The sequence below is a fragment of the Ascaphus truei genome, chromosome 9, assembly GCF_040206685.1.
Source record: "Ascaphus truei isolate aAscTru1 chromosome 9, aAscTru1.hap1, whole genome shotgun sequence".
Lineage (NCBI taxonomy): Eukaryota > Metazoa > Chordata > Amphibia > Anura > Ascaphidae > Ascaphus > Ascaphus truei.
The window spans coordinates 19235309-19255367 of NC_134491.1; the positions used below are offsets into that span (position 1 = coordinate 19235309).

Sequence of the window (20059 nt, forward strand, 5' to 3'; positions counted from 1 at the left end):
TTGAGAGCCACCTGTGCTGGTACTGGGTTATCTTGAAAACCTGACCTGTTGGCGGGGGAGGGGAGGATGGTCTTGAGGACTGGAGTTGATCACCCCTGCCTTTGTCATTGGGGCTTATTCAACAGCGTGTGATAATGCCATTCAAATCAATGGGACCTTCCGTGTGCCAGCACCGAATCTGCACTATTGCACGTTGGTGACTAAGCCTCATTGTGTCAAGGTCCCTTGCATCTGTTTTGCTTGCATTTTGGAAAATGTCAATAGAGGTTGGGGTAGGTGTTAAGCAACACATAATATGCAGCAGAATCTGCGTCGCTGTTAATTATTTTCTACCTTTTCTTAGTATCGGATATCTCCAGTTCTACAGTGTTAAAAAAAAAATTATCATTAAATGTAAGGAACCTATATACTGTAGGAGGTGTCTTACTTTTCATGCAGCCTCAAATAGAAATATTTCTTATTTTAACTTGCTGTACATCAGAGCACAGTGTCCTGTGCCTCTATACTTCCCTCTTCTTATCGTCTTCTATGCTAAATATTAAGGTTTGCATGAATAATTTATAATGAAAGGGAACAGGGCCGGCTCAAGCAACTTGAGTGCCGACTTCCAATGCCCATGATGGTCCCTTTTTCTACTTGCTCAAAACCACTGCCAAACTACCAGCCGCCCTCCTCCCCATACCCTGTATGTAAAGTTGATTAGTGAAACTGTTCAATAGTATAATGCATCTGTGCCACAAAGCTGACCAACAGGTCAGGTTTTAAGCATATCCCAGCTTCAGCACATGTGGCTCAGTCTAAGGCTGAGCCATTGATTGAGCCTCCTGTGCTGAAGCAGAGACTAATTGAGCCACCCATGCTGAAGCAGGTATATCCTTAAAACCTGACCTGTTGAGGGGTCTTGAGGACTGGAGTTGAGCAGTACTGTGCTAAAGAATCAGTGACCTTAAAGCAGTAACCCCCAGACATCCAAGACCAGAAAAGACATGCTGTCTTGGGGTCCCCCACCATTTACTTCTGCATGTTTCACTAGAAGCTAAACCCCCCCTTTACCCTTTAATATGACTGTGATTTGCATCTCCGACAACTTAAGTCTATTCAGTTGAGAGCAATAAAGTTGAATTTCATTCCTCTGATCTGTTAAAATACCCCTGAAAAGGAAACCAGACTCTGCAAAATGAATATGGTTTAAAATGCAGGATTGATAACTAACCGTATACTGTACTGTTGAGCATACAATAGCATAATGAACCCATTCAATTATTCTTTTTTTTTTTTTTTCATGGTAAAAATAAAATTGAAAAATTGCAGGTTTATATCACTGGGCACCTAGAGAAGCTTTTTACCAAGTTGATTACATTTAAAAAAAAATAACTATAGAAAATAAAATTACTCCCACCATTGTGTTAGTTGTGACTCAAGGGGCAAAGACAGAAAGTGGAGCATTTTTTCGGCACTTTTCAAGAACAGGACCGTACACGTTCGTCCTGTGCATTCAGAAACACTGCAGATAGGGACATTTGGTGTGTCTAAGTCAGTGGTTTCCAACCTTTTTGTGGTTAAGGAACCCTAAGTGAAATTCTGAGGAACCTCCAACCATCTGTAATCTGTAAATTCTTCTGTATTTGATACAATTTTCAAATGAGCATAACATTGCAGGTAACCCTTTAGGCATGAGGAAAACAATAACAATAGCGCTCAAAACAAACCTACAATATAATAATAACGACCACTATTGTGACAGTGATATTGTGATTAATACAATCAGTGACAATGCAAAAAAACAGTGACAGTGCACGTGCCTATTTAAAGTGCATATATAGGGTGAAAAAAACCTCAAAATAAACTACAACCCTTGAAAAAAGACTGTTTCACTTGTCTTCTCGTGGATAATTTTCAAAGCGTCAGGGGAGTTCGTCTCGAAGTCATAGAATAGAAAAACATCATAGTGCAAAAATGTTTAAACAATGAAAAACGTGAAAATTCATCCAAAATGACTACAGGCATACCCCACATTAACATACGCAATGGGACCGGAGCATGTATGTAAAGTGAAAATGTACTTAAAGTGAAGCACTACCTTTTTCCCACTTATCGATGCATATACTGTACTGCAATCATCATATACGTGCATAACTGATGTAAATAACACATGTGTAACAGGCTCTATAGTCTCCCCGCTTGCGCACAGCTTCGGTACAGGCAGGGAGCCGGTATTGCTGTTCAGGACATGCTGACAGGCGCATGCGTGAGCTGCCGTTTGCCTATTGAGAGATATGTACTTACTCGCGAGTGTACTTACAGTGAGTATCCTTAAACCGGGGTATGCCTGTACTCACATTTTAAGTAATCAAATTAGACACTCATCCAACTTAAGGGGTGGATACGCCCTATGTGTAAACAGCAGCCACCAATCACAACCTCCAAAGGAGGTCTTTTTTTCTCCTTTGGAGGTTGTGATTGGTGGCTGCTGTTTACACATAGGGCGCATCCACCCCTTAAGTTGGATGAGTGTCTAATTTGATTACTTAAAATGTGAGTAGTCATTTTGGATGAATTTTCACTTTTTTCACTGTTTAAACATTTTTGCACTATGATATGTTTTTCTATTCTATGACTTCGAGACGAACTCCCCTGACGCTTTGAAAAATAACCCTTTAGGCATGCCCTGGGAACCCAAAGGCTCTTAGGAACCCTGGTTTGAAAAACACTGGTCTAAATGTTCCGGGAAGTGGTTGATTCCATCACAACATACAGTATGTCATTTGGAAGAACTCTTTTTGGTGGCAACTTTATTTTCTTTTGAAAATCTGCCTCCTGTTAATCTTCTGATCTGGGACGTCTTCTCTTTCTGGTGCAGGGATTCGAAATCTGCAGAACAAGACGCAATTTTTCTATTTCTGTATTTTAATAAACCATGTTTGGGATCTGAAATAAGGTTACAAAATAAAAATATCTATATAAGAAAATCATTTACTTTGGACAAAAAAAACTCCTTTGACACTCCCTATACTTCTATACAAATATGAGTTTAAAATTACACTTTCAGACGTTGAATCACAACTAACATTATAATGTGGTCAGGTTTACGGAGCTCGTCTGCACTACAAAATTATTTTAAAATAATGTTTTCATATTAAATATATTGTAGAGGCATCCAAAATTACCATTTAATTTTTTTCATTACCATTATACGACCCTTAATAGTCACAAGATGATTGATTTTTCAGTACTTACAGTGTTTGCAATTTTTCCCTCCTTTGGACATTTTATTTCGAGTTGAGTTCACTTTACAGTCAAAAAATGGCCACAGATGTCTGTTGAATAGAATTAAGTAGGAGCCCACAGTTGTCCTGGCATCTACTGGATGTTCGAAAAATCAATCGGCCACAAAATGGCCACAGATGTCTGTTGAATAGAATTAAATAGAAGCCCACAGTTGTCCTGGCATCTACTGGATGTTCGAAAAATCAATCAGATTAATTATAATAATAATTACATCATTAAAACATTACTAACACAGATGTGAGGGCTATACCTGAATGGGTTAAATCTAAAACCTCTATGAGCTGGTAGTACATTGTTGGAGACCCCATTTATTATAGCACTGCAGAGAAATCAATTGTGAGCGTGAGTGTGACATGGGCAAGATGTGCTGCCTTCATTTTGGGGGCGTTGGTTACATCTTTCAATGTGGGTCTTTCACAGGTTGGTTAATTTTGTCTGTTCCACTATGCAGATTCCAGATTCCATCATCTCTCGCGGGGTACAGGTACTTCCACGAGACACTGCATCTCTCAGCACCACGCCTTCAGAATCACCGCGGGCTCAGGCTACATCCCGACTCTCCACCGCTTCCTGTCCAACACCAAAAGTAAGTGGATCCCAACCTGTGGTTCTCCTGACATTGACCTGTTTGACAACCTCTTATTCTTTTCATCAATTATTAAATGTCTTCAATATTATTATTATTATTTTTTTAAAACAGCCCCCGTAATAAGCTGTAAAAGAGAGAGACTATATTACAGTTGAACATAATTATTAGTAGATACGTTGTGTTTTTACACTAGAGAGATATTTTAAAAAAAAATGCAAACTCCAGTTGTTAAGGGCAACTAACAGGGCAGATATTGGGAATATCACTGCTTCAGCACAGGTGCTCAATCAGTGGCTCAGTCTTCTACTGAGCGACCTATGCTGAAGCAGTGATATCACCAATACCTGGCCTGTTGGTGGCCCTTGAGGACTGACGTTGACCACCCCTGATGTTGTCCATGCCTATATGTAAGTGACCAATTATAAGTAGTTGCTTACAGGAATCTCTCGCTGTGCCAATCACACATGAGAAATTATTTATTTATCAAATATTTTACCAGGAACGATACATTGAAACATGAGCCTCGTTTTCGAGAATGTCTTTGCTTAAAGTTAATAGGATAATCTAAAATGATTTATTGAAAAACAGGAATATATATATATGTTTGTGTGTCCCAGACTAACATGCATGCTTCTTCTAAGTTGATTATACACGTTTCACACTTGGGATTTACAAGCTGTTTGAGTCTGCTGCCTGCATTAGGATGTTTTAATGCCGACCATTGGTGTAACAATGCATCTGACCGTGATTAGCATGCAGGGAAATACTTGTGACCGATACTGTATGTGATCTGGCACTCAGTTAAAACTGATTATAATGATCTGTTTAGTTTATACTTTTGAAGGTACATGCCTTCTTAGCACCGGATTGAACTAATGGCAGTGACACATTTAAGGTGGTTAAATCTTAGTGACTGATGCCTTGAAAGCCCTATGCATATGTTTTCTGTGCCAAGATATCTCGTATGATATACATTCAGGTTCATGAACACTACATTTGTTGAAAGCCGCCATCACTGAACATTATTTCCCCTAACTGAATGAAATTGTGGTGTATGTTCCATCGGCCTAGGACGTTCCCCTGCGGCTTGACGCCGGCGGGGAGTCGGTCGCAACCAAATGTTTAATTCCGACATCTGTATCCAGCTGTAGTAAGAATGTAAACAGGAATACAGTAACTAGCTTTGCATAAATGTGCTACGAACTGGAATTGATCACATTTATCTCCTACTAGCAATTTGAAGCCTCGTTTTGGGTCAGACTGTTCAGTGTTCACCCCTTTGGGGGAGTGTTGATCTAATTTTTTGTTTGCTTTCGAAATAAGCAAGGGAGCCTGTGAAAGAAGAACTATTTGATGACCTTGGACACTTTCTGTGATCCATAGGAATAGCTTATGTATTTATGCTTATGATAACTATATAAATAATACACTACAACAATGTTTACATTGCAAAAGTGGTGAATATAAAGACCATAACAGAAAATGGCAAGCAACACTGTTTTTGACCCAGCTTCTCAAATAAAAACAAATATATAATAAGTGACATTATTTTTCCATCGTGAGTTTCTGGCTAAATGGACCAGATTACAGTAGAAAATACTGAGGCTTCAAAAAAAATCATGTGTGCTCAACTGAATGTATGCTACAGTTCTTAGTACTATATGGTATGTGCTCAGGGCAGGGTGAAACGATGTCAAAGAAATCTAATATCCTAAATCATCAAGTTATATAAATGATGCTGCGTCTATCTATCTCTGTCTATATGTCTATGTGCCATCCTATGAGTTCCGCATTACACTGATGTTCTTGCTAAGGATCGTAACCGTATATTCTTTCTACCGTATGTCAGATCTTTTTACCATAGTCAAGTAGAGCGTTTTATAGGTATATGTGACAAATGAATCTGTTATACGTGTCACACACACTGTCATAATATTGTGGGGTCTTCACTTCATGCAAGAAGAGGAGCAGATGCAGCCCTGGAAAATTCAGCAGGTATTGGAAAATACGTATTGTGTGTACCACCGCATTATAGCATACGTTGGGTCTTCAGCAGCAATGCATCCGGCGGCCATTATATTTTCCCTCCCTTTACATTGATCACCTACTGAGAAGAAGAGAAGGAAGCAGCTTTCTCTGGTAATCTCGGCAGCCCCCCAGCATTACGGACTATCCACAGCACAAGGGTGCCTCTGTGTCTCCAGTTCCAGGGTCATGTTCTTGTCTGCGATGCAATGGCATTGCCAGGATCCGCCTATCAACGTCAGGTATGGAAGATTGTGTCGTCCTTTCCTGTTCCCATCAAGTATGGGATTCCCCGAGAGCTACTGCTGTGATCTGCCCATCCCACACCACAAATTAAGGGCCTGTTATCAACCTCGCTCTTTAACCTAACTGAAATATGTCCAAAGATTTGGTTCTACAATCAGTTGAGTTATTTGTCTGATTTTTTTTACAGCATTGCAAGTTCAACAAATAAAGCAGAACAAAATGTGCTATAAATGTGTTCTTTTTGCCTAAATTCGTCAACTTCAGCCTATGTTCGTAATGTATTGATATGCATTAATTGAGTCACAAGTCACACCATCTCAACAAATGCCGTCCCACCATCTCTTATTCCTGATCTTGTTTTTATAGTTAACAGAAGATTACTGCTGCAGAAAATAGAGAGGCACAGGAATCTTTTTGGAGGAGCTAAAGGGGCAGTTTCACGTATGCAAGACCATGAGATATTTATTCACCCTTGAGCGCCTTCCTGTTGATTGCGCTGCGAAGCAGCTCTCCCCGTGCCTGAATTCAACTCATTGAAACTAAGGGCAATCCAGCATTACCGCATGGTGCAGTGTAACCCCACTCCTTCTGATTAGAGAGAGCAGTGGGCAAGCACTAGTGCAGGAGTGGCACACTCTGCTCCTCAAGGGCCACCAACAGCTCCTCAGGATATCCCTTCTTCTGCTCACTGGTTGAGCCACATGTGCTGAAGCAGGTATATCCTGAAGACCTGTTGGTGGTCCTTTAGGACTGGAGTTGGCCACCCCTGCACTAGGAAGTGTGGTTCTGATGACGGGGTGTTCCTGTGACAACATCCAGGAAGCATTTTGCAGGTAAGGGAGGTACAGGGGGTACATCTAAAAATTGTCAGTGGCCCATCTCCCAAATGTAATACAAGTGGTACTCTGTATTGAATATGGGTCTTAAAGCAGCAATCCACGCTGCTTGGATTTTTTTTTTGCCAGAACCTGAGTTCCCTGATGTCTGAGGACCCCCTCCCCCCCAAGTTCCTGGGGTGCTGTTACCGAACATAAAATGGCCGCGGGACCAGGGCTTGCTCCTGGAGCCAATAGAAAGCCGCAATGTCATTGGGAGATGAGGTTACGTCTTGCTATTGGTGACCCTGGTGGCCATGTTTGTTTGTTTTTGTTTTTTTAACTACAAAACATTTAAGTTGCTTTTTTTACTAGGAACCGGAGATTGGGGGACCACAGATGAGCTCCACCAGTCCAGGTAACATTAAAGAAAAAAGGTTATTGCTTTGGGGGATTTTCTTCCCCCATTGGGTTTTGTAGAATTCATCCTTCCCAAATACTCATTGTGCTAAACTCTTAGAGGGTGATTCGCAATGTTCCATTGCAGGATAACGAATACTTTCGGATGTTAACTGACTTTGACTTGAATGGCTGTTAATGCACCGGACCAAGCGTTAACACGAAACCCACCTTATTGAATCATAGCCTTCAATGTTTAACTAACGATGGCATCACCATTACCTTACAAACACAGAGCAAACGAAAAATAATGGTGTCTGACAACTTACCTGTTGACACCAACAGTCAAAAAAGGGATTGAGTAAAGATTGTAGAAAGCCTCCAAGTTCATAGTTACCCTGCAATCACCGAAAGTGCAGAACAAGTGTGAAAATATAATGGCAATATATGTTGCTGCCATCAGTATACTTTGGTCTTAAAATTGCCCTTGAACCCAAAGCTATAGTGTCCAAAATAAACAAAAATAGAATTGGCACTCAACCACTGTTATTGGGGGGGAAATGGTAGTGGTTGTAGTCTCTTGGTGCTCAGATCTGGCACCTCCACCATTTCGGTGAAAACAGATCAAACAAAAAATGACCAGTGGACTGGTACGCAGAAAAAAACTCACATGTTCCTTCTGCTGTTTTAAACAATGTTATAGAAAGGGAAACAGGAACAGAAGCACTTTATGAAAACGTTCTCACAAAAAAATATATATGCATTCACAGTCCTCCAACAAACGGGAACGCCGCACCAGGTTGTTGAATACGTCTTTCCATATGGTATTCCACAGGGCTCTAGCGTTCCAATGTAGTTCTTGAGAGGTACTAATCACGCTGACCTCAGACCTACGGTGTAGCAGTTACATACTATTCTAAAAGCAAAAGTATTTTCTTATTCATCCCCAGAACTTTCATTGGAACTCTAGAGGACCGTGGAGCACCATATGGAAAGACGTATGTGCTGTATGCGTTCCAGTTTGTTGGAGGACTGTGAATACATATGTTTTGAACATTTTTTGGGTGGGAATGTGGTAGCCCAAGGACTTTGACTTCGGGGTTTTCAATAATTAAGACCTTCCTCGTTCTACTTTCTCACAGTGCATATGTTCTATGGGGGGTCTATATGTGGGTTGGAGGGGGACATTTTTACCAGTCGTTTTATGATCATTTTTTCTATATAATACTAACCTACTTGGACTAGTATTTTTATATGTTTATTAAATTTGGTGCTTTAGGCCCATTAATAAATATTGGCTTTCATAGAGTGCTTCTGTTACTATTGTTTCCTTTTGTATTACTTATTGAGCATGTGGGAATAAAGGCCAAGGATGCACAGCACCTTAACATAATGTTAGCAAGAATAATGTTTTAATTACTGTGTGAGTGCTAGATGTAGGACTCTTTTCAATTTAAACAAGGTTATACTGCATATCTTACAATTTACAAGTAAACTACATACTATTAGTACAACCAGCAACATGTCAGGGCCCCAGGCCCCTTCACAAGGCTTAGGGACAAAATCAGACATTTGTAAGTATTTTTAAATCATTCTTGAATGTCTCCTCAATTTCCATTGTTTTTACAAATGGCGCTCAACATGGAAAAAGGATGTTTATCAATCTGGATCCACCTCAATGATGAGGTAATCACACACATATTCCGACAGCATGTCAAATAACCATCTAGAAAGACAGAAAGGTTACCGGACAAGAGGAGAGGTGAGGTAGATGCCATGTCATTAGTTGAATTTATGTGACTGCACCTTTATCAAGAGAAAGTTGTGAGAAATGCAAGTAAGGCGTTGATTTATATGTTTATGGAGGACACTTCAGGGTTAAGGTATTACTCCGGTATTACTCAGACAATTGTACCCTAGAAGCGTATGAGCAATGCATTATTCAGTCCTTCTGCCTCTCCCTCAAAGGTAAAATCTTCAAGTTACATTTGACTTCAGTTTCCTGGACAGAGTACGTTTACGTCAAGTGAAGCCCGAGAGAGAATATAATAATATGTATATATATGTATACACACTGTGTGTGTGTGTCTCTATCTCTCTATATATATAAATATATATATATATATATATAAATAGAGAGAGAGACACACACACACACACACACACACAGCTGGCACTCCAATACAGAAAATATGGTTTGGTGCATGTTCCATAAATAGAACAAAATTGTTTCCCCCAAAGAGCAACAAGAAACAGCACTCAATAGATAATGCAAAGAAAACCTGTATTTAAAAATACAAAGCGCACTTAATCCAACGTTTTGGTCCAGAAAGGACCTTCCTCTGGAGTGCTGGAGAACAATGGCACAGAACGATATTTATACTCAAAAACAGAACCCAGTGTAATCAATTAGAGGAAGCTAATTGATTAGCTTCCTCTAATTATATGTATGTGTATATATATTAATATATACACACTGCAGCAGACCAAACAATAAGTGATACTAAAATAAGGCTACTGATGGTGCTGGGGAAGAAATAATTTGTATAGCTAGAGAAAAAGAATCCCACAATAGCACTCTGGTATATCTGAATATAACAAGTTTATTATAACATCACATAAATATTAAAACAATTATATATAGAAACCTAATGGCTAATGTAATGTAGGTGAAGAATATATAATCCTAAATGTATCAAAACTTTAGGGAGATGAGGCATGTAATCAGCCTCCATACCCTATAGACCGGCCGCTCCAGTTATGGTCATACTGAAATAGAACACCACCTAACATATTTAAAGCATAAACTGATTCTACTGCACAAAAAAATAGGCACGAGAGACATAAACAGCCGCACTCAAACTGGCAAAGATAGACTGAAACAGCAAGCAAATGCCCTTCTAGGGTGAAGCCCTGCTGATAAAGGAAGGACTGTTCAAACAGTCTCCTCATACCACATAGGGTACATATGTTGATAAGGTTCCAATTGTAACAGGAGGTATACCCGTTGGAAATCAGGGTCAGTGACACTTAGCCGCAGACAATCCTGGAGCTTGAGGCGCTTTTAGTGATGCTTGCTGTTTGCCAATTCAGGGTTTGCGCTCGCAGCCTCCGGTCCGGCAGCTCAAATATGAGGTCATCTCTTGATGAAGTGAGGAACACCATGAGAGTACAGACAGACAGCCCTGACGCACGTTTCGCCTGTCCCGCTTCTTCGGGGGGCTTCGCGCTGAATATGTTAGGTGGTTGTCTATTTCATTATGACCATAATTGGACCAGCCGATCTATAGGGTATGAGGCTGATTACATGCCTCATCTACCGAAGGTTTTTTTTTTATATATATTTAGGATTATATATTCTTCACCTACTTTACATTAGCCATTAGGTTTCTATATATAATTGTTTCTACACATATATTATAGGTGAGGGACACCAGAGATTGTTTTAATATTTATGTGATGTTATAATAAACTTGTTATATTCAGATATACTAGAGTGCTATTGTGGGATTCTTTTTCTCTAGCTATATATATATATATATATATATATATGGGAAGAAGGAGTGGCTCAGTGAGTAAAGACACTGACTGTCACTGAGCTTGAAGCAGGGGAGCCTGGTTAAATTCCTGGTGTCGGCTCCTTGTGACCTTGGGCAAGTCATTTTATCTCCCTGTGCCCCAGGCACCAAAAACATAGATTGTAAGCTATATATAATATATTATATACCCACACACACACACACCCTTGTGTTGGCTCTTCTCTACTACATGAATGGTAAATTTAAATTGCGGTATAATTAATTAGTGTTAATACTCAAAGGTGTACTTCGAAATGTCCAGATTAAAAAAAAAAATAAAGTTCTAAAAATATATACATAACATAATGCAGATTCATGAAACACTTGATAAATCAAAAAGGATATCAATATTACATATAGTGTCAGCTCATGAGTCCACAAGGGGTCAATATAAGAATGCCAATTTTCTGTCCGGAGTCTAGGGATAAAGCACACTCAAGGGGCAATTTCTACAAAGCAAAATTCATAGTGTAAGAGAGTAACATATAGTCTACCAAGTAGGCGACCATCCGACTTGGGGATCCCCGCTGTTATAGCAATTATTCTCATGCACCAAACCAACGTGGCAAAGTGCAACAAGGGTCCTCCTGGCTAGGAGAACCCTGATCAGCCGCCTCTGCACCGATGGACATCTACTTGGCATATCCTTAAACTCTGGACACCTTATATGAGACAAACGTCCGGTAACAAATCCTGTCACGCTATACTTGCTGCGAAAAAAATCCTTTACCTTGTGAGGGAGCACTTGTCTCTGTTTGTTTATTAAAATGTATACTGTATGTTACTCTCTTACACTATGGAGCGTGTGCTTCTTAATTTTGTTTTGTGCGTGTGTGATAATATATATATATATATATATATATATATATATATATATATATATATCTATCAATGACCTCCTCCTGACCGTGCTTCTATTATTGCTGTATACTGCAGTACCTATGTTGATTGCTAATGCAACCTGTGCATAATCGAGCAAAGTGCCTGATACATTAATAAAAGAGATGCATACTCAAAATGCCTCTCTCCTTTCCTTTTAATACCAGTGGTGCCTAAAAGCAGCAAATCACCTCCAGAAAGTATTTTTTTTGTTACATTATCTGTATGAGGGCATATGCCAGGCTGAACCATGGTACTGTCAGGGCAGTCACTGCCGGTAGTACACAGTCAGAAGTATCAGGAAGATGCAGGGTCGGGTAGGCACGGGTGAAGGCAGCCAGGCAGCTAGTCATCAGGCAGGTTTGTGGTAGCCAAACAAGTTAAACAGGTGTAGCGGTGTTTCCCCCACCCTCTGGGAGATTGTGCCACTACATGGTGTCATGTGCTGGTTACCTGCTGGCTCACAGAATACAGAGTGCTCCGCCGGTGGTATTGGGGACATCGGGACAGACTTCTGGGGTATTAACTGGTTCTTCCTCACGGTGTCAATGTCTCCATCTCTTGCAGGCTCCAGGGATATGGAGATAATCCCTGCAGGAGAACTCACTTATACTCACCCCCAGATAGATTGCACTCCAGGCAGAAGTTTAGTTTAACTTGAATGGTCTTTATTCTCTCTGCATACAACAGCATACAGTATATTGTACAGCAACCAGTCTAGGCCTCCAACCTCAGGATGGTCCCTGGACTTCCACCCATGGATAAGGGCAGTCCTAACTCTTCCCTGACTCCCTAATAGAGCCAGAGGTAAGGTACTCACCCCACTCCCCCAAGGGGAGGAAACAAAGGGTGTCAGAGCTCTATACACCCTTGTGGTACCTGCCTCTCAAGAGGGGAGAGACACAAACTAAATTTGGTAGTGCAGAGGGGGAAGATCCAATATCTGAGCCCCTGATTGGGCAGAACACAGTCCTTAGCCCACCTCCTCCCCGTCACTCAAGGAATCTGCTGCTGGTGGGGTAAAGCCAGGATTGGTCCTGACACGGCCTGCACTGTTACCAGGGCTTCCATGTCAGGGAGGGCAGACTGGTAGCCAAAACCAGACATGCTACACAGGCAAAGGACAGTAGGAAAAGGCTGACCTTAAGTAGGAAGTGAGGAAGTGTGTCAGTGAGGGCTGATCCAGAACAGCTGAGTAGAAGCAGGAGCTCGAAGGCACACAGAGACCATGGAACTGTCCAGGTGTTCTGACTCACTATCAGAGCACAGGTCACAGATTCAAGTCCCACCAGGCCTAACATGTACAGTACTAAAAATCAATCAACCAACCAGTTTTAAATAAAAAAAAGCGAGCAATATAGATTGGTAAGAAGTAGGACTATTCTGTGGCCTGTGCATTAAACCAGAAATCTGTTGCTTATTTTTTTTTTAATGAATTGATTTTTAGCATAGTACCATGTTTGTCTGGGGGATGCCCTGATTCAGATAATGCAATAAAACAAAATACATCCTAGAGGGGATTTTGCTGGTTTAATACATAGACCACAGAATAGTCTTCTTCTTGGCAAAGTCACCACCACTGCCACACGGCTGCTGGGGGCGCCAGCTGTGGCAACCAGTCATTGAGAGGCATACACGCGTCATAATCATAGTTCCCCTTATTGATTGGCTTGAAGGCAAATACGAATACAGATCTGCTAATGTGCAGCCCTGTTTTTAGTAAGCCTACAGACCATCTCTTTTGGGTTTAGGGGGTGGGGGGGTGAAGTAATCCATTATAATATTGCCCATAGGAAATTTAAATACGCAAGTAAAAATAAGGGTAGAAATAATCATAATCTTATATTAATTGCATTATAATAAAAAAAAGCAGGAGATACTTGTTCAAACTAAACTATTCCTTCCAAATGGATGAATTGATGCATGTGTTAGCATCTTATCTACAATACGTGACTCGTAGAATGGGAATTCGGCTTTATCAGTACAGCTGTGTCTCAGCAATAACATGATTGGCATCAGTATGAGTACCTGTAGTGCTAAATAAATCCACTGTAAACCTAGGTATCTTTCTCATTCAGTTTTTGTGTGCATTAATACTGGAGCAGAGGCTAATGGGAACAACATGTGCATTCCTGCGGCACACTACTCATCCCTACTCTTAAATAAAGATGGTGCTTGTCTGCCATATTCTTGCTCCCCCCTTCTCCTAGTCCCGGCATTCAATTTGGGGGCTTCAAAGTATCCAAGTGGGTTAACATGTGAAGTGAATGAACATGTGATGATGTTGGTGAGTGGGTTGTACCTAGGAATGAGACTGTTCATGAATAAAAATATGCCTTGAAGGAATTGGGGAATCATACTGGTTGAATATCTGCTATTCATTGCCACTAATGAGAGTTTATTCTTTTGTATACAACGCTGGTTGATTGCATATTTGAAAGCAGCCATGCAGGTAACATACAGTATAAGGACATTATAACTGTCCCTGCTACCATGACTTTTAGTTGTATGTTGTGTCCTGTTAGCTTTACATATGTCAAGGGAGCGTGATTGGCAAATTAGTGGCTGAAAGCTTACATGTCCCTGTCACCTCTATCCCTCAATCACTTTAGCCCTGCCAGCTGCTGTTCTGCCTCCATGCTGCCCTACGTTTTAAAGCTTTACATACTGGGTGTTGCCAATTATAAGTGGAAAAGGGTGTTATGCTGGGACCTAGTGTCTTAGTTAACAGTTATTAGACTTAGATATGACTATTGATTTCCAGTAAATTGTGTACACAGGATTCCTGTGCTGTCTGTGTGACACAATCAGAGTTTGGGGGCTAAAGAGGAATAGCATTTCTTTGCAGACGAGGCAAAGAATGGAGGGTATTCTGTGCAGGTGAAAGGGACACTATTGGGGACAAATCAATGGGCGTTAATGTGGATCATGCTCCAGTAACCCGTATTGGTCCCTATTCATTGTGCTGTGTCCCCGTGCTGGAGAGGATTTTAGTCTTATTTATTTGAATGTAACGGTACACTTTTCCAGCACGCGGGAGATGGCCTTACAGAATATGGAAGTTTATGCCTATGGTTTCATTTACTGCAACCGAGTGCCTCCTATTAGTGAATGAACGCTTACAGACAAATTAACTGAAGGAAATAATGAATAAATTATTAAGTTGGAGTAAAGAAAAATTTTACACATCAAAGGAAATAATGAATAAATTATTAAGTTGGAGTAAAGAAAAATTTTACACATCAAACATGTTGCGTGTGTCCGCTCTCCACCGGGCACTATTCAACGTGCTGGAGAAGCATCCAGCTTCATTTAAATAAACCCTTTTGCTGCCAGAGGGGCCAGCGATGCATTGGGAAAGGGTTATTGGGACTCATATCTTCTCTAGTATGGGGAAGACTGTCTTTTTTTGTTTTTTTGCTGCCTGTGTTCCCCTCTGTGCCAGACCCATACTAAGAACTACATTCGCTCTGCATACTTCTTCCCACTCCATATTGGATCTCTTCTTTCCTCTCTCCTCTTTATTGACTGCTTTCGGGCAACCCATTGAGCCTGCGCACCTTTTTAGAGTGAGGGACAGGTATGTGGGCTGCGATAACACACAGCAGGAATTCCCACTATAAATAAACTTTCTGCTGGGGGCCACCTAATCCTGGAGATACAAGTGGGAGACCAAGCTTTACAAATTGCCAGAAACTCCATTTTGTTGTACACACAGTCCATGCAGTATGTCTTCTCTGTGGCCCGTATTAAAGCTGATGTGAAGTTGCTCTCTGTGCTGGGCAATAGATCCTCTCCATTCAAATAAATAGAAGTTACTGTACGTGTTCCTGAGAGCAGGCGGCAAGCAGCTTCAATGTATATTTAGTAAGGGCCTGTTAATGAAAGGAAAGGGCTCAGAGACGTTGGTGCAGGGGTGGACAACACTGTCCACCAGGGCTACCAACAGGTCAGGTTTTAAGGATATCCCTGCTTCAGCACAGGTGGCCCGCCCCTGGGTTAGGGGGTTTACAATCACTGAACCGTGTTATCAGTGGTCACAACATGATTGTACAAGTGGATTGGAAGTACCAGTACTTTTTAAAAATTCTTCCAAACCACTGCTTTATTTACAATCTCACCACTCCGCTTTCTCGTGAAATAAAATGGATCCGTTTTAGGAAGACTCTGTCTCATAGTGTAAATAAGGAATCGGCCTGTTTATAATGAGGGCCAGACCCTCTTTTTTTTGTCAATGTTTAACAGGTTGAGAATTTCTTAAAATCAAGCAAAGTACCACTACTTATTTAACAACTAGGCATTAATGATGGGCACTGGAATTAGCAGGGGTACTCACCCAAGTTATTCCATTTTAGAGAGCAATCACTTCTATAACTAAAGTGCACTAATACCAATGACCTATTTATGGAGTCGCATCTGTGTGATCGATAACTTTTGATTTATTTTTACCCAAATCTGACGCCTATAACAATTTTTTCATTATTTTTTAAGTTATTATGTAAACACGATGAGTTGAGACTTGAACGGTTTTGATTCCTCTGGCTGCTCCCTTTTGTCTGATGTCTCTGTGGGTTCTACAGGAGTTTGCACAGACAAAGCCCCCCATCTCGCTGTCCCTTTATTGGCTCTCTGATAACACTTCCGCCCCTAACTGGGCAATTTCTTCATATATTTCCAAAAAAAAGGAAATCGACCAAATATTTGCTTTTGCAATGGTTTTATGTGTTTATGAAAGCCAATTCAAATATCAGGTTATTTACAAAATTTCATTTTCTGTCCGGTTACATGGTAATGGACACGGTGTAAAAGTAAAAACCCTTACATCCTTTTGATATTAACTGTTTAGTTTAGCTTTTGATTGTAAAATTGGACAATGCTGTTTTAACTAATTCTTAAGATGCTTTCACCCTTGGAATTAGGGGACTGACACCTTTTATTTATATAACAAAACAAATCAGAGAAGTATACATATTTGAATAGTCATATTTTAAAATCTCAAATGTTCCTTTGTCTTTGTTTGCAACAAAGCCTTCAAAGACGAGTTGGGGATGATTGTCAGTCTTGTTTTTCTGCACCTCAGTGGTTATCTGATTTATTCACAAACACTCCCTATTTGAGTACCTATTGGGTAAGGGCACAGAATATTATTATCATTGTTGTAAAGCACCAACATATTCCGCAGCGCGGTACAATAGGGATACAGAGTGACACCAATTACATAAAGTGAATGATATACAAATAAGGACAAATAAGGACAGACAAGCGCAAACAGATACAGAAGGTAATGAGAGGGCCCTTGGTATGTCATATGCCTCCACATAAGAAAGCTAAGAGCAGTAAGGTCCGCCCTAAACTCCACGTTACAGTTGGGGTTTCCAGGTGTCCAGTATTTAACCGAATTGTCCTGTGTTTGGACACACTGTCCAGTAAAAAATGAGGTGTAATACTGGACATGTATTTGTGTATACCGGTATTATCTCTCTGGACATAGTGACCTGACTGGCTTTGGGGTCTGCGGGATTTCCCTGAGCATGGAGAGAGCAGGGCTGTTGCTAGGGGGCTGGGCAACTTCATCCATCCTGATTGGTTGCTGCTGGGTAATGCAGACAATCAGGAGGTGATGTCAGGAGCCTGGCAGTGGGGCCAAGGAGAGGAGGAAACAGCATGGAGCGGAGAGAGAGGTGTGTTTCTCTCGAGCGCATGTGTCTAGAGCGCGTCGCACCTTTCACCATTGTGTCCAGTATTTTTGGAGAAGCCGTCTGGCCACCCTAGTTACATTTACAGACATTCCTCTTTTAACTTTAAGAAATCATTTACAAATACAGTACCTATACTTATCTGATTTTTACTATTTTTTAAAGACATAAATGATCTAGATTTAAACTATTAAACCTGTCACTGGCATTAGTTCAGTTTCAGCCTATGTGGGACTGCACCTTTAATGATATCAACAGCCTGCTCTCTGCTGCAAAATCCCAAATCTCAATCGAGCCACCTGTGCTGAAGCTGGGATATCCATAGAACCCAACCTGTTGACTGGTATTGAAGACTGGAGTTAAGCCACCCCTGTTTTAGTAAATACCCTGCGACCTCCTGTAATAGAGGTTGTGTCTAGTTCACTAGTTTCCGTGAGGGAGGACAAATAGAAAAGAGCAGACCTTTTATAATCAGGCATGGTACATTTTCTATGTAAATTAATGTTGAGCCTCCTGCAAGCACTTTAACCAAGGCAATCTACAGTAAAAACGCAAGCCAAGATTACAAACACAATGCTGCTGATTTATTGAATTGATTTATTAATTAACTATTTTTTTTTAAAATCACCTCTAGCGCATACCATAAGTGACATGAATGCATCAGATGAGTCCACGAGTTGATCAAAGATACATTTGCAAGAAATGAAAATCTTACTAGGAAAACAACGACTGATATTGTTTTTTTTTGCCGGAGGATGACAATCTTTTGCTGTTGGTCCTTACAGAAAAACATGTTGTTTTTCAGCACCCTTTTCTGTACCACATTCCCCACTGGTCATTTCTTGGAAAGGGCTTTAGCTACCCCCAATGCTCTGTCAATAGCTGAGCTCTGATTGGAAGGATTTTTTCTCTCCAGTTTTCCTATTTAAGCCGAGCAGCAGGGTTATCCTTGTGAGTTGCTGAAATCATGAAAATGCTGGTGCCCTGAAGCAGTGGGCTTTAAAAAATAAAGCAAAACATTCTGTGTAATACTATGAAGAAGAAGAGAAGGGACATACAGCCTTGCAGAGACTGCCAGGTAAGTCCGCAATTTACGTTTGCAGCTTTGATCTAAAAGCTTCCCCCCTCCATACGTATATTTTCGTAGAAGAGAATCAGTTCAGTTGTTTTCGTTGCTGCTGCTGGAGACAGAATCTGCTGGGTTGCATATTTTACCCTGCGTTGGTCTGGGCTATTCATAAAATGCATTTCTCCAGTGATTTGTTTAATGAGATCCCATCTTGATAAGATTGCAGTGACCTGATTAACTCTGATCCAACCTTTCTCCTGTTTGGCGTTATTTATGGAACGCTCTGTTCTTGTTGTGTACAATGGATCATGCAGCCCTTTACAATCTAGCATCTGTTCCTCCCAGGGGATAGCCACTGAATATTCACAGCTCTCTGCTCATCATTTCTGCAACGCCTTGTTTCTGCTCTGAAAACGGTCTTTGTAAAGGGAATTTGATATCTTGAAAATCAACATTGATATACTGTGCCAGAAATGATCAGTGTGCAATGTGATAGAGGGTATAAAAGAGAAGAGGCTGCTATGCTATATATATTTGATTTTATATATATATATATATATATATATATATATATAGCTCAACACCATTATAGCGCGATCCATTACAACGCGAATCCGCTTAGCGCGATGCAAGCATGGCTCCCAATTTTTGTATTTATGAATACTTTGCAACACGCGGTGTGATTCTTTGGACCCCAAGCACAGCGTTATAAGGGGGTTGAGCTATATATATATATATATATATATATATAGCGCTTAACCCCCTTATAGCGCTGTGTTTGGGGTCCAAAGAATCACATTGCGCTATAAGCGGATCGCGTTAGAAATAATGTACAATTGTATGCATTGTACAATAAAGTATTTAAGACACCAATAATCGTGTTGTAATGTATTCATAAATACGAAAATTGGGAGCCGCGCTTGCATCGTGTTATAAGCGAATTCGCGTTGTAACGGATCGCGTTATAACGGGGTTGAGCTGTGTGTATTTATATATATATATATATTATTCTTTTGCCTAATAGTAAGTTGTCTTTCAAATGCATTTATTAATGTAGGTATTGCCAGTAGTGTAGCAAACCTCCCGCTATATATCGTATTTAAAAACTACTGATTGTAATACTATGTTCATTGTTGGAATCACTGCATCAATCTTTCTTGCGTTCACGCCCAGCGCCTTATGGCGGGTAAAGAAAGCAGAAAGTCCTCCGATTTGTCATTTCGTAGCGAAGAGTTTATTTTTGCATATAAATGAGCAAAGTTGTTATTGAGTCTGACACAAAAGTTAGAAATAGCTCAGAAGGTGTTACTCTGTTTTTCTAAAGCACATCAAGTCCATAAATTATTCACGTTTGGCAAGTACTGTAGCTGGTAAAATCACTATGGCCCAGATTTACTAATCCCCGGTAAATCCGGGCGTATAACGAAATGTTAAGTGAAACCAGACCGAACGGTGTTTTCCCTGAGATAACACCC

The 20059-nt window shown here is 40.5% G+C and overlaps 1 protein-coding gene across 25 annotated transcripts in view; it reads left to right on the plus strand.

The window, feature by feature from the left end:
- Positions 1 to 20059, plus strand: part of GPHN (gephyrin) — a 295598-nt gene that overhangs the window by 187430 nt on the left and 88109 nt on the right. For all 25 annotated transcript variants that reach the window (XM_075613545.1, XM_075613550.1, XM_075613538.1 and 22 more), the window contains one exon: positions 3740 to 3874. In XM_075613545.1, the coding sequence (XP_075469660.1) occupies positions 3740 to 3874 (135 nt within the window). The remainder of the gene's footprint in view (positions 1 to 3739; positions 3875 to 20059) is intronic.